Source organism: Schistocerca piceifrons, chromosome 3, assembly GCF_021461385.2.
Source record: "Schistocerca piceifrons isolate TAMUIC-IGC-003096 chromosome 3, iqSchPice1.1, whole genome shotgun sequence".
NCBI classification, from domain to species: Eukaryota; Metazoa; Arthropoda; class Insecta; order Orthoptera; family Acrididae; genus Schistocerca; species Schistocerca piceifrons.
The window spans coordinates 848,225,385-848,238,871 of NC_060140.1; the positions used below are offsets into that span (position 1 = coordinate 848,225,385).

The 13,487-nt window shown below is 37.7% G+C and overlaps 1 protein-coding gene across 1 annotated transcript in view; it reads right to left on the reverse strand.

Moving 5' to 3' along the window:
- LOC124787730 (huntingtin) overlaps positions 1 to 13,487 on the reverse strand; it is a 392,251-nt gene that overhangs the window by 141,496 nt on the left and 237,268 nt on the right. The window contains exons 23-24 of the mRNA XM_047254577.1: positions 9,074 to 9,234; positions 1,861 to 2,009 (exon numbers count right to left, since the gene is read on the reverse strand). Coding sequence (XP_047110533.1) covers positions 1,861 to 2,009; positions 9,074 to 9,234 — 310 coding nt within the window. The remainder of the gene's footprint in view (positions 1 to 1,860; positions 2,010 to 9,073; positions 9,235 to 13,487) is intronic.

Below are 13,487 nucleotides of genomic sequence, written 5' to 3' on the forward strand. Positions count from 1 at the left end.
AATTGTTCCATCTCATATTCCTTTCACAGTGTTATGGCTAGATATTAATTGACCTGACTGTGGCAAGCAGCACACCACTAATACTCAATTTTAACATTAAAGGTTTATTTTGTCTACTCATCTGTCTTAACTTACAACCCCCCGCCCCCCATTCTTGTTGCAGTATGCAACCATTCATCACATCCAACAGAAATTTTGTTTCAGTCATCCTGTGGCTTCCTACAGTCACACAACAATGACACTTTCTGCACACTTCAGCATCATCAGCAAACAGGTGCAGATTCCTGCTCACTCTATCTGTCATATTGTTTATGTGTATGGAGAACAGGAGTGGTTCCATCAAACTTTCCTGTGGCACTCCTGACAATACTCATCTCTGATGAACGCTCACCATCCAGGACAGTGGACTGCGTTCTATTATTAAAGAAATCTTTGAGCCACTCTCATATCTGGGAACCTCTTCCATATGTGTGGACCTTGGTTACTGGTCTGCAGAGGGGCAATGTGTCAAACACTTTCTAGAAATCTAGGAATATGTGTTCTTCATCCACAGTTAGTGGATACTGTATGAGAAAAGGACAAGCTGAGTTTCGCAAATGCAGTGCTTTCTAATCCATGTCAGTTTGTGGATAGAAGCTTTCCTGTCTCAAGGAAATTTATTATATTCAAAATTAGAATACGCTCAATAGTCCTGCAAAAACCCATTGTTGCAAATATTGGTCTGAAATTTTGTGGCTCCTTTCTTTTATCAATCTTATATACATGACCTGTGCTATTTTCCAGTCGCTTCACACTTTGTGCCAGTTGACAGATTCACAATAAATGCCAGCTACACAAAGGGTCGGTGCCAAAGAGTACACTCTATAAAAACTGAACTGGTATTCCATCTGGACCTGGTGACTTATTTGTTTTCTAACCTTCCTAGTTGCTTCTCAGTGCCAGAAATACCTATTTCTATGTTCTCCACATGGGAGTCTGTGTGATGGTCAAATGGTGGTATGACTGTATGACCCACTTGTATGAATGATTTTTTTTTAAACTGAAATTTAGAACTTCAGCTTTCCTTATATTGCCTTCTTCTGTCACACCAGACTGGTTGATGAGTGACTGGATAGAAACCTTTGGTCCACTTCATGATTTTTGTGTGTGTGTGTGTGTGTGTGTGTGTGTGTGTGTGTGTGTGTGTGTGTGTGTGCTGTTGACGAAGGCCAATGGCCTAAAGCTTTAATTGTGAAAGTCTTTTTGTTGTGTCTATCTGCGACTCAGCATCTCCGCTATATGGTGAGGAGCAACTTTCCTTTTCATAATATTGTTACATTCCATCCTGGATTTTCCATTGTTTGAATCAGAACTTTTGTGGGTTCTCGGCAAGTTCTTCCACTACGAAATGAGGGTGGAAATTATTGTATAATTTGCACATTTTTTTATCATCAGATCTATTAATTACAGCAGGAACAAGCAGATATATAGTCAGTGCATAAGGATGTACTGACATATGCGTTCTATACATACTGCCATACATAAGTATATTTCAACTAGAAATCTAATGTCAGTACTGTAATCATGAGATCTGATGATGGCTGCAAAGCTGAAACCAGAAATCTGTTTTAATAAAGTACTATGAAACAAAGACAATAACTTTTTTAATGTAATCTTATGCAAAAGTCACTCTTCTCCTCTGCTGGTTTAAACGGTCTCATTTTGAAGCAAAAAAAAAACCAACTACATGAATGCCCCTTACACAGAACCTAAGTGAACTGGTCCTCACCGATGTGGAATATGTAAATCTAATTCAACTGATTTTTCTGTGTTCTAAAAAATAAAGGTCTTAAAAGTGAGAAAATATCATCATCAACTTACAGTGGGTAGCAGGTGGCTGACCGCTCGCCATCAACCCATCACACAACTGTATAACTTTGGGAACACTTATTATACTTTTTGAATGATGCTTTTCATACGAAAGATGCACCAGAAAATAAAATATTCTCGGAATGAGATCTTCTGCCAACCTGCAGGACACAAAAAGAGAATAACAGCTGTATGTTACTTATACTTGTAATTATGCACTTGAAAACACAAAACTACAGTAGACATCAGTGAGGAAAAGTTTAACAAGAAAATATGAATCCTCGTGTGGCAAACTTTGTTTTGGAAAAATTCAATAAATGTGGAGCAAGAAAACTTGGCTCTCTTCTTTAAGGGGAGGACTTTAGAAGGTGCAGCGAATAGGGAATAGGGTAATAGGTGTGATGGCAACCGAGAGGTGCCAGAAATGAGGTTTCACAGAACCTAGCAATTCACTCCTCATTTCTTAAGAAGTAAGCAGCGTTCCAAGTTCTCAAGGTATTGCATCCCTCAAAATCTTTTTGTTAATTTTCCCACTAGTATCATCACATTTCAGGACATGGAAACTGACAGTGGTGTGCTGGTCCCATGCAGCCACACAGCAGAGAACGATACACCAGTCGGTTGGTACTGATGCGCCCGACAGGGCCTGTGAATGGAGTTTGTATTTACATTTTACCATCACATTTGCTGTGTACCAATGATTACATCTGGTTTTTGAGAAAAATTGTGTTCTGCCTTCCCAAAAAGGTGATTGGCATGTTATAGACTTGTCTTTATTTTGGACACAATCATATTTATAATAAGATAAAAATCATTACTAGTTTCATCTATATATTTTTGTGTTCTTTGGTTCCCTGGTTATGTTCTTAGATTTAGTATGAAAACACTTTCTTTACCAAATGAAACCTATCTACATCTACATACATACTCCGCAATCCACCATACGGTGTGTGGCGGAGGGTACCTCGTACCACAACTAGCATCTTCTCTCCGTGTTCCACTCCCAAACGGAACGAGGGAAAAATGACTGCCTATATGCCTCTGTACGAGCCCTAATCTCTCTTATCTTATCTTTGTGGTCTTTCCGGGAAGTGTAAGTTGGCGGCAGTAAAATTGTACTGCAGTCAGCCTCAAATGCTGGTTCTCTAAATTTCCTCAGTCGCGATTCACGAAAGGAACGCCTCCTTTCCTCTAGAGACTCCCACCCGAGTTCCTGAAGCATTTCCGTAACACTCACGTGATGATCAAACCGACCAGTAAAAAATCTAACAGCCCGCCTCTGAATTGCTTCTATGTCCTCCCTCAATCCGACCTGTTAGGGATCCCAAACACTCGAGCAGTACTCAAGAATAGGTCGTATTAGTGTTTTATAAGTGGTCTCCTTCACAGATGAACCACATCTTTGCAAAATTCTACCAATGAACCGAAGATGACTATCTGCCTTCCCCACAACTGCCATTACATGCTTGTCCCACTTCATATCGCTCTGCAATGTTATGCCCAAATATTTAATCGACATGACTGTGTCAAGTGCTACACTACTAATGGAGTATTTAAACATTACAGGATTCTTTTTCCTATTCATCTGCATTAATTTACATTTATGTATATTTAGAGGTAGCTGCCATTCTTTACACCAATCACAAATTCTGTCCAAGTCATCTTGTATCCTCCTACAGTCACTCAACAATGACACCTTCCCGTACACCAGAGCATCATCAGGAAACAGCCGCACATTGCTATCCACCCTATCCAAAAGATCATTTATGAAGATAGAAAACAACAGTGGACCTACCACATTTCCCTGGGGCACTCCAGATGATACCCTCACCTCCGATGAACACTCACCATCGAGGACAACGTACTGGGTTCTATTACTTAAGAAGTCTTCGAGCCACTCACATACTTGGGAACCAATCCCATATGCTCGTACCTTAGTCAGGAGTAGTATGAAGTACTGGTATAAAATATGCATATTATGACTTTAACTATAAATAAATTAGAAACACAATAGGTACAAAAAATTATGGATTTTAAGTTTATAACTGAGATTTTTCTTATAAGTCTGCTACATTTTACAATCTGAAGATGGCTGTAACTGGTAATTAAAGTTATCATACTCAAAATGTGACTGTGTTTAAAATGAAAAGAAGTGTACAAATGTCTGTTTTATTTTGGACACATGATTCAAATGACTTTACAATAGTTCAGTGCTATGGATACATAGTTCATTTCACTAGCTCTTTTTTGGAAAAACTATATTTGTAAATAAACCAACTGGTTTGCAACCAATAATCAATGCAGATCAAGGTGAAAATCCCTTGTAATGGCACAGAGCTAGCATTGAAATTCATGGAAATTTTGTTTTTGTTATGTTGGCAGATATTATACAATAATGTAGCCTTTTGTTCAGAAATGAGAAACATCATTACCATCTCTCACAACATGGTATTCTACCATCTATCCATCTACATTGTATTCCATCACCCATCCAATCTACAAATCATCCTGATCCACCCTTATGTCATGCCTTCTCCCAAACCTTAGTAACATAGGGCATATTCGTGTGAAAGATCCAGGTGCAATACCTGTTCTATTCAGTACTTCTCACTGAGGTTATCCTACCTCGTTCCCATTACAGGTATCTCCAATGTCATAAGAGGCAGTATCATCTGTTAAAGCAGTCGTGCTGTATACCAATTACAGAGTAACTTTTGCACAGCATTTTACGTGGGCACGACTACCAACCAGCTGTTCACAGGAATGAATGCCTCTGCCAAAGTATGGCCAACGTCCAAGTGATCACACAGTGGTGGAACAGACTGCTGAGCTTAATTTGCTTCACTTTAATGGCTACTTTACAACCTGGACCAGTTGGATACCAACACTCCAATATCAGATTCTTTGAATCTTACAACACATGCTTTTATCCCACAGTCCTCCTGATGCAGCCCCTATTATCCCCTGCCTCACAGCCAACTACTCCTCTGGCCTAAAGCCCCCTTCACTAGATTAATCAACACTCACAATCGCACTTTTCCCTCCTCGGTGTACCTCTTCCACTGCTCTTCTCTAGCCCCTCCCCTCACCATACCCCAAACACATTCATATACTTGACTGTGCGCCACACAGCTTCTCCTGCATGCGCCAGAGATGACTGCTCTGTGACGTTACATTCCTGTTCCAGTTCCTCGGTATATCTTCTTCCCCGCAATCAGCCACTCTTACCTCTCTCTGCCTCCATCTCTCCCTTACCCTCCTCACCTCCCTTGACTTACCCCATCCGACACAACCTGTCACTCCAGTCTGACTGCAACTGTAACACAATGTATCTGACTGAGAAAATGTAACTTTGTTACATTTGATAATCATGGCATATGCACATAATGTGACAATTTGGGGGAAAATGAAGAACTACTAAATACTTGGCAGAGAGTAACTGAAGAAACAGGCACGGAAATAACTTTAACAAAAAATTAGGTAGTGAAAATCACCAGGGAAAATGAAAAAATTATGGATGTAAGTTGTAATGGAAAAATTATTAAAGAGTTAGATGCTTTCAAATATCTACGAAGCAAGTTATAACTAAGAAAAATTGTTCAGAATTTTATTATTTTGAACTGGATATGATTAGAAACTGGAAAATTCCTGCCAAAACAAAGATCATAATATACAATGACCTACAGATCAGAACATTGATCTTGGACATAGAAAGATATGAGCAGAATATTACTGACAGAGATGCACTTCCTATGAGGGATGCTGAGTAAGACAAAAAGGGACAGGACAGGGAAAGAAACAATATGAAACACCCTTCAGATCAATCCCCACAAGAAACTATAGAGAGCTATAGGCTTACATAGTTTGGCCACATCAAAAGAATGGAACAAGAAGGACTTCCAAGAAGAGTGCTAAAATGGACAGAATATGGAAGGAGACTAATTGGAAGATCATGACAACCTGGAGAGACCTTGTGAAGGATGATGTGAACTGAAGAGGTCTGCAATGGAAGGAAATGCTGAATGATACACTGTGGGTGAAAAGAGAAGCTGGAAGAGGCTTTGTTGTGAACAACCTGCATGTGCACATATGTTTCAGGAAGAAGAAGAAGAAGAAGAAAAGAAGAAGAAGAAAGGAAAGGCATTTTCTTTTCTTTTTTTAACCTTTCCATTACTATTAAGAAAAAGGGAAGGGGGGAGCAGGAGTGGAAGATTAATTTTTAACATCCCATTGAGACAGATCACAAGCTTGGATTAGGGGAAAGATGGAATAGGAAAGTGGCCATGCCCTTTTGAAGGAACCATCCAGCACTTGCCTCAAGCAATGTAGGGAAATCACAAAAACCTAAATCAGGATGGCAGGACATGGGCTGTTGAATGCAAGTCCAGTGTGCTAACCACTGCGCTACCCTGCTCATTGCCCCCCTCTACCCCACTGTGCTACTCCACTTGGGTGGCTTCTTTTTTTTTTTCCTTACAAAAAAAGGGAGAGAGAAAAGAAAAGAAAGAAAAAGAAAAAATAATCAGCTCAGCTACATTTTCATTCTTGTGGGTGTTACTGTTAACTGCTCAACACTTCAGCTATATGGTGAGTGGTTGTTTTTAACCTTTCAATTATTTTTACATGGATTTATTTGTTATCATCTTTTCTTACCAGACAAGTATGTACCAACGACAGTGGTACTTATCCAGAGTGTATACGGGGAGAAGGAAAAAAAATTCCTGGATTATTCCCGGATAACCTGTTTAAAAAATATTATTTTCCCCGCGCGAAAATACACTTTTTCCGAGCTAAGTGACGGTAGGTTTTCCATAGATTTTCCCTCAGAACTGTAAAAATTATCAATCCTTTGAATGGTTAACGTTTTATACGCTCGCATAGAACTTCCCAGAAAAAAAAAAAGTAAAGACGGGGGAGAAAAGTTTTGGAAAGACTTTTAATGAATAAAAGGGAGAGAAGTTTTGGAAAGACCTTTGATTTACAGCAACATATACGCTGCATATTTTCGTATTAGGAAAGTATAAATTCGAACTGCACCAAACATAGCTCGTTAGTTTCCGGAGCGTTGAAACCGAGCTTGCGATGTCCTTTTGTAAGCCAATTATATCTTATGCCACATGATCACGCCAGCTGATGACAACAGATATACAGAGCATAGGAAACGTGTTATTGTCAGCCAATAACAAGATCACTGGTTACATAGTGCAAACACACAAAGAGGAAAAGTTAACAGTTTACATTAATATACATAATATAGCTACAAGAAAAGCTAAGCTTTCACATATAATATTGGTTTCTAAGATTAACAAGCTACAACAGAAGCTAAGCTTTCACATGTAATATTGATCTTTTTTTGCGTGTGTTATACTTTAAGATACATCATACAAATGTGCCTGAAAATTTAAAATTATGACATACATGTCTGGGCTCAAAATTCTTTTAAGTGGCTGGTCCTCAAAGGGTTCAGTTTTAAACGCTCTGTGATTTAGAAATTAATCCCACTTTCTCACACACAACATAATTCATCTTGTGTAAAAAGAAATTTACTTTGAAAGTAACGCTTTTTGAACCACCTTTCACAATACCACAATACTATCCAGAGACTGTTAGAAATAGGTTCGATTTACCAACTGCCAGAGAACGCCAGAAAATAGGCATTACTGTCGATACGTAGTTGCAGTGGTGTAGGAAGCCCGCATGCTCATATGTATAAAGCATTAAGAGAGCTTACATTACACCAGGAAAGAAACAGGGCATCAGAGGATACTCCCAAGAGCATTGGAATTTCGTAAACCATACTAAAATGTATAATTCGGCTTGAAGTGCACATTGGTTTTTTCCAGATCCACAATGAAATAGGTCCCATCTGATATTAAGCTTTTCAGTGTGGTTTTTGGGATGTAAATTTTCTTGGAGTAACAGTACTCTACAATCCCATTTTTGGTTCTTTATTGTAGCATAATGCCATACATGGCAGAAGATGATAACGTGCACTTGAAATTCAGTGAACAGTTGGAACTAGCCAATACTGTGGAATGAAACACTTTGTTTCAAATAAAATGATTGCCTCAGCAGAAAGATTAATAAAGCCAAATTTCTTTAGAAAACTTGCAAAAATAACTTCATTGTTCTGCAAGACAATTAATGCTTGACTGCTAATAACTTGGAAATAAAATAAAATCAGAAAACTGGAACTAATAATATATATTTGCGCTCCGTAATTATGTGAATGTATTTTAATTCACTTGATAGCTCCCGGAAACAGAAATCTGTTTTGTTTCCATTTGACATGGGAGCTGTAAACGAAGAGAAGCAGCGAAATCACTTAACGCAAACACGGGTCACGTGGAGACTAACGGCCTCCCCACTACAACTCTGTGCATGCGCGAATCTGGCAGCTAGGGAGTGAGCAAGAAAAAGTTTTCTCGTTTGCATCTGGCTGCTTGCTGCTACTGCCGATACAGCTAACAGCCACACTTCAAGAAGCGGAAAGGGGAATAGGTACTGCTCATATGCGAGCCAACTGCGCATGTGCATCAGCCCGCTGGCAAGTGGTCAAACAAACCTAATGTGAACAGTTGTGACGTAATGCTCATAGCAAGCAGTTTATTGTTACGAAGAATTATATAGTCTTCTCCCTACGGCCTTTGACATATTTTTGCTATTTGCAGATGCTTGTGCGTGCTCGGAGTTTTGTTGTTGTAAATTGTGCATTTCCTTTGCAACTAAAGTTTTATTTTTTTCTCTCTGGTTTATATTTTATTCTGCAGTATCATTCTCCAGTAGCAGGATACAGTAATACTCTTCGCTAGAGAATCAATTCTTACCAGTAAAATTACAAAAATTTAACTGAAAGCTAAAACAATGAGAAATTCCTGGAATTCCGAAAAATTCCCGGGTTTTTCCCAGTTTTCTCCCGGATGAAAAAATTCCCGGGTTGTTGTCAGATTTCCCAGTTGCCCCGGGTTGTATACACCCTGTTATCACATCCTCTAAGTGGTGGCTAGCATTCTCTCTTAATTCATATTGTTATTTTGTATAATTATAACTACTCCTGTCAAGTGTGGTAACTATGTAACAATTATGACAATGACTTGAAACAATAGAAATGGGAATATTTCTTCTATTATTTTCAGTTTACACCACAATAACAAAAGGCAATGAACTGCTAACACAATAAACTAAAACTACAGAAACAGGAACTGAAACTGATGATGCTACTTACGGTATCTGACCTTCTTCAATGAACTCGAATTGCTTCAGAACAAATTCAATGAAAATTTGATCTGAATCAAGTAAGCAATAATTGACCCGTAATTGAACCAACTGGCTTAGCAAAAGAAGAACACGACACTGAAGCTGCACATCACTTGTCACGGTGTATTGCTGAAAAATGAAAGAGAACAAACTTATTTTCAGCAATTTGTACAAAGCATATATAAAGTTAAATACTGTTCAACACAATAACAACTTAGTGCCATCCATGCTTATACCAGCTAAATTTAATCAGTTAATTTGTGAGAAGCATATTTGTCCCATCAGCAGTACAATTTTGTAATTATTCTCTACTGGTTTTGACTGTTACACTCATCTTCAAGGAGAAAACTGTAAGGTACAAAAAATGTCTGTAGACAAAAAATGTCCTTAGACTATACACAAGCATCATAGAAAATGGAGGAATTAAAAAGATAATTTTTAAACCACAATCCTTACACATCGTACATCAATGGATCAACCATACATTTCAGTAATATGTGAGCCATACCAATGTGTAACACACATAATTGTCATAATGACCTGTCTTAACACAATTCATACAACCACGCTGTGCCTTCACACAATTACACTAGTACACATTTGGTGATAACTACACATTTAATAATTGATACATTGTAACTGTCAAAGGTACAAATGTTATGCGATCCCCAAAGAGATCACGATGAAACACAGCATGAATGCCTAAATGGTTACAAATGTTCTTTGGTCTATCTGAAGATTACAGCAACAGAAATAACATGGTACCCTTCCTATGAACAACATACATACATATGTGACCTTTTACAATGTGATATATTGACTTTAGCGTTAGAAAAACTAAAAAGTTATTTATCTGTACTAAACATTGTGAAAGAAGTATAGATAAATATATTCTTTTTAATTTCTGTACTACAAGTCAACATACCCCATTACAAAAAGTTATATATTTTTATGTTCAGAGAACAGATGCCATGTTATTTTTGCATTTCTATTGCTGTAACCTTTGACGAGACAAAAGAGCATTTAAGCGTCCACACACTGTATAAATTTAAACTTGATCTCTTTGACAATCACATAATATTTGAATTTTTCGCAATTACGGTATGGCAATCATTAAATGTGGAGTTATCAACAAATTTGCACCACCACAATTGTGCCAAGTTGTGTGGACTGTGTTAAAGACAGACTATTATTACAATTATACATGTTCTACATTTGTATGACTCACATACTTATAATTTTTTTAACTGTTTTCTCCTTAAAGATGATTACAACAATTGAAACCAATAGAGAATAAACAAAAAATTGTACAGCTGATGGCACAAATACATTTTTCCACATTATTTAACAACTGTAAATTATCACCTATGAAAAGCTATATTAATCTATTAAATCAGAATGCTGTTAATTTGAAAAACGTTGCAGCTTCTACGGTTATAATGAGCTGCAGTTTAGCTGCCAGTGGTAACAAAACATTTACTTGACTACAATTTTACTTTTCAAAGAAAATAGTCACCTACATCTGCAGATAGTGAGCCCTATTTAAAATACATTACACCTTGTTATGCAGCTTCACAATCAACACTGCCATGTAGTTGCCATGTAGCTAACAGAACTTTTCAGTCACCCAACCTAGCTACTCAGATAATTTGTAGAAACAGGCTAATGTTATGTTTTTTTAAATTTTCTTTTAAATTAGTATGGTGTTAGACAACAGCTTACTGAATATCTTCACTAGTACTTAATTGCAGTTTGAACACTAGGCAAGGAGGCAAGTTTAAAGTAGGCTAGAATACCCATTACAATTTTGTCGCAGTAGCTGTCATACTCACGCCAAAGACAGGCCTGGTGCAACTCTCAATGCTAGTCTATCCTGCGCAAGCCTCTTCATCTCTGAATAAATACTGCAACCTACATCCATTTGAATTCACTGCTGTATTCATATCTTGGTCTCCCTCTGTAATTTTTAACCTCCACACTTTCCTACAAACTAAACTTATGATTCCTCGGTGTCTCAGAAGGTGTCCTATCAACCGATCCCTTCTTTTAATCAAGTTCTTTTCTCCTCTATTCTATTCAGTAGTTCCTCATTAGTTACGCAATCTATCCACCTAATCTTCAGCATTCCTCTGCAGCACTGTATTATATTTCAAAGGCTTCTGTTCTCTTACTGCCTGAACTGCTTATCATCCACATTTCCCTTCCATACAGCGCCAGACTTCAGACAAATAACTTCAGATAAGACTTCCTAACACTCAAATTTATATTCAGTGATAACAAATTCCTCTTATTCAGAAACACTCTCCTTGTTACTGCCAGTCTACATTTTATATACTTTCTACTTTAAACATCATCAGTTATTTTCCTGCCGAAATACCAAAACTTGTCTACTACTTTCAATGTGTCATTTCCTAATCTAATTCCATCAACATGGTCTAATTTAACTCAACTACATTATATTACCCTTTTCTTTACTTTTGTTGATGTCCATCTTATAATTACTTCTTAAAACACCACTCTTCCAAATCTTTTGCTGTCTCTGACAGAGTTAGGACATCAGTAACAAACCTCGAAGTTCTTATTTTCCTGAACTTTACTCACCTTTCCACATGTTTCCTTGGTTTCCTTTATGTCTTGTTCAATGCACATTTTAAACAATACTGGGGATAGGTTACAACCCTGTTTCATTTCCTTCTCAATTACTACTTTCCTTTCATGTCCTTTTACTCAGGACTGCAGTCTGGTTTCTGTACAAGTTGTAAGCAATCTTTCAGTTCCTATTATTTTATCCATGCTGCCTTCAAAATTTCTAAGAGTGTAGTCCAGTGCACATTGTGAAAAGCTTAATCTAAATCTACAAATGTAGTTCTCCCTGTCTTCAACCTGTCTTCTGAAAGTCAGTATTGCCTTGTGTGTCCCCATATTTATCCAGAAGCCAAACTGATCAATCCCTAGATCAGCTTTTACCAGTTTTCTCCCCATTCTTCTGTAAATAATTCGTGCCAATAATTTGGAACCATGGCTAATTAAACTGATGGTTTGGTAGTATTCACGCCTGTCAGCACCTGCTTTCTTTAGAATTGTAATTATTACAATCTTCTTGAAGTCTGAGGGTATTTCACTTGTCTCATATATCTTGCACATTAGGTGGAATAGTTGTGTCATGGCTGGGTCTCCTAATGTTATAAGTAATTCTGAGGGAATGTCATCCACTCCAGGGGCCTTGCTTCAACTTAGGTTTTTCAGTACTCAGTCAAATTCTCATTGCAGTATCATATCTCCCAGCCTGACTTTAGCTACTCCCTCTTCTCTTTCCATAACATTGTCCTCACATTTTTTTCTTTTATATGAACCCTCCGATACTCATTCCACCTTCCAGCATCCATTTATTTGCTTAGTACTGGCTTGGCTTCTGAACTCTTGATATTCATAAATCCACTTCTCTTTTCTCCAGAGGTCTCTTTAACTTACCCACAGTCATGGATTTTTCTACAGCCTTCCTATTCAGCCATTTTGCACCATTTTCCTATCACATTTTTCAGACATAAGTCTTCCCTTACACCTACCTTTATACCCAGATGTAATCATCTACTTCCTTCTTTTGATCTTTCAAAGGTACCCATTCATCTCCTATTGTTTCAGTCAAATGTTGCCTAATGTTCCCTCTGAAACTTTCAACAACCACTGGAACTTTCAGTTCCCTATCCCTTTGAAATTTCTTTTGTTTCAACCTGCAGTTCATAATCAATAAATTGTCAGAATACACATCAGCATATGGAAATGACTTACAGTTCAAAACCTGGTCTTGAAATTTCTGTGTTACCATTATGTTATCAACCTGATACTTTCTAGTGCCTCCAATCTCTTTCATGTATACAAAATCTTCTTACATGACTATTAAACCAAATCTTAGCTATGATTAAACTATGCACTGTGCAAAATTATGCTAGGTGTTTTCTATTTCATCCCTTTCCCCCAGTCCGTGTTCCCCTACTAATTTCTAGTCACATATCACAATTAAATTTTCTTTCTCTTAACTATATGATTCTTTCCTTTATTTCATCACACATTCTTTCAATCTCTTCACCATCTGGGGAGATAGCTGTCATATAAAATTGTACTATTGTGTCGGACGGTGTGGCTGAGCGGTTCTAGGCGTTTCAATCTGGAACTGTGCAACCACTACGGTCACAGGTTCGAATCCTGCCACGGGCATGGATGTGTGTGATGTCCTTAGGTTAGTTAGGTTTAAGTAGTTCTAAGCTCTAGGGGACTGACGACCTCAGATGTTAAGTTCCATAGTGCTCAGAGCCATTTGAACCTTTTTTGTACTATTGTTGTGGGTATTGGTTTCATACCTACCTTGGCTATGATAATGCAAT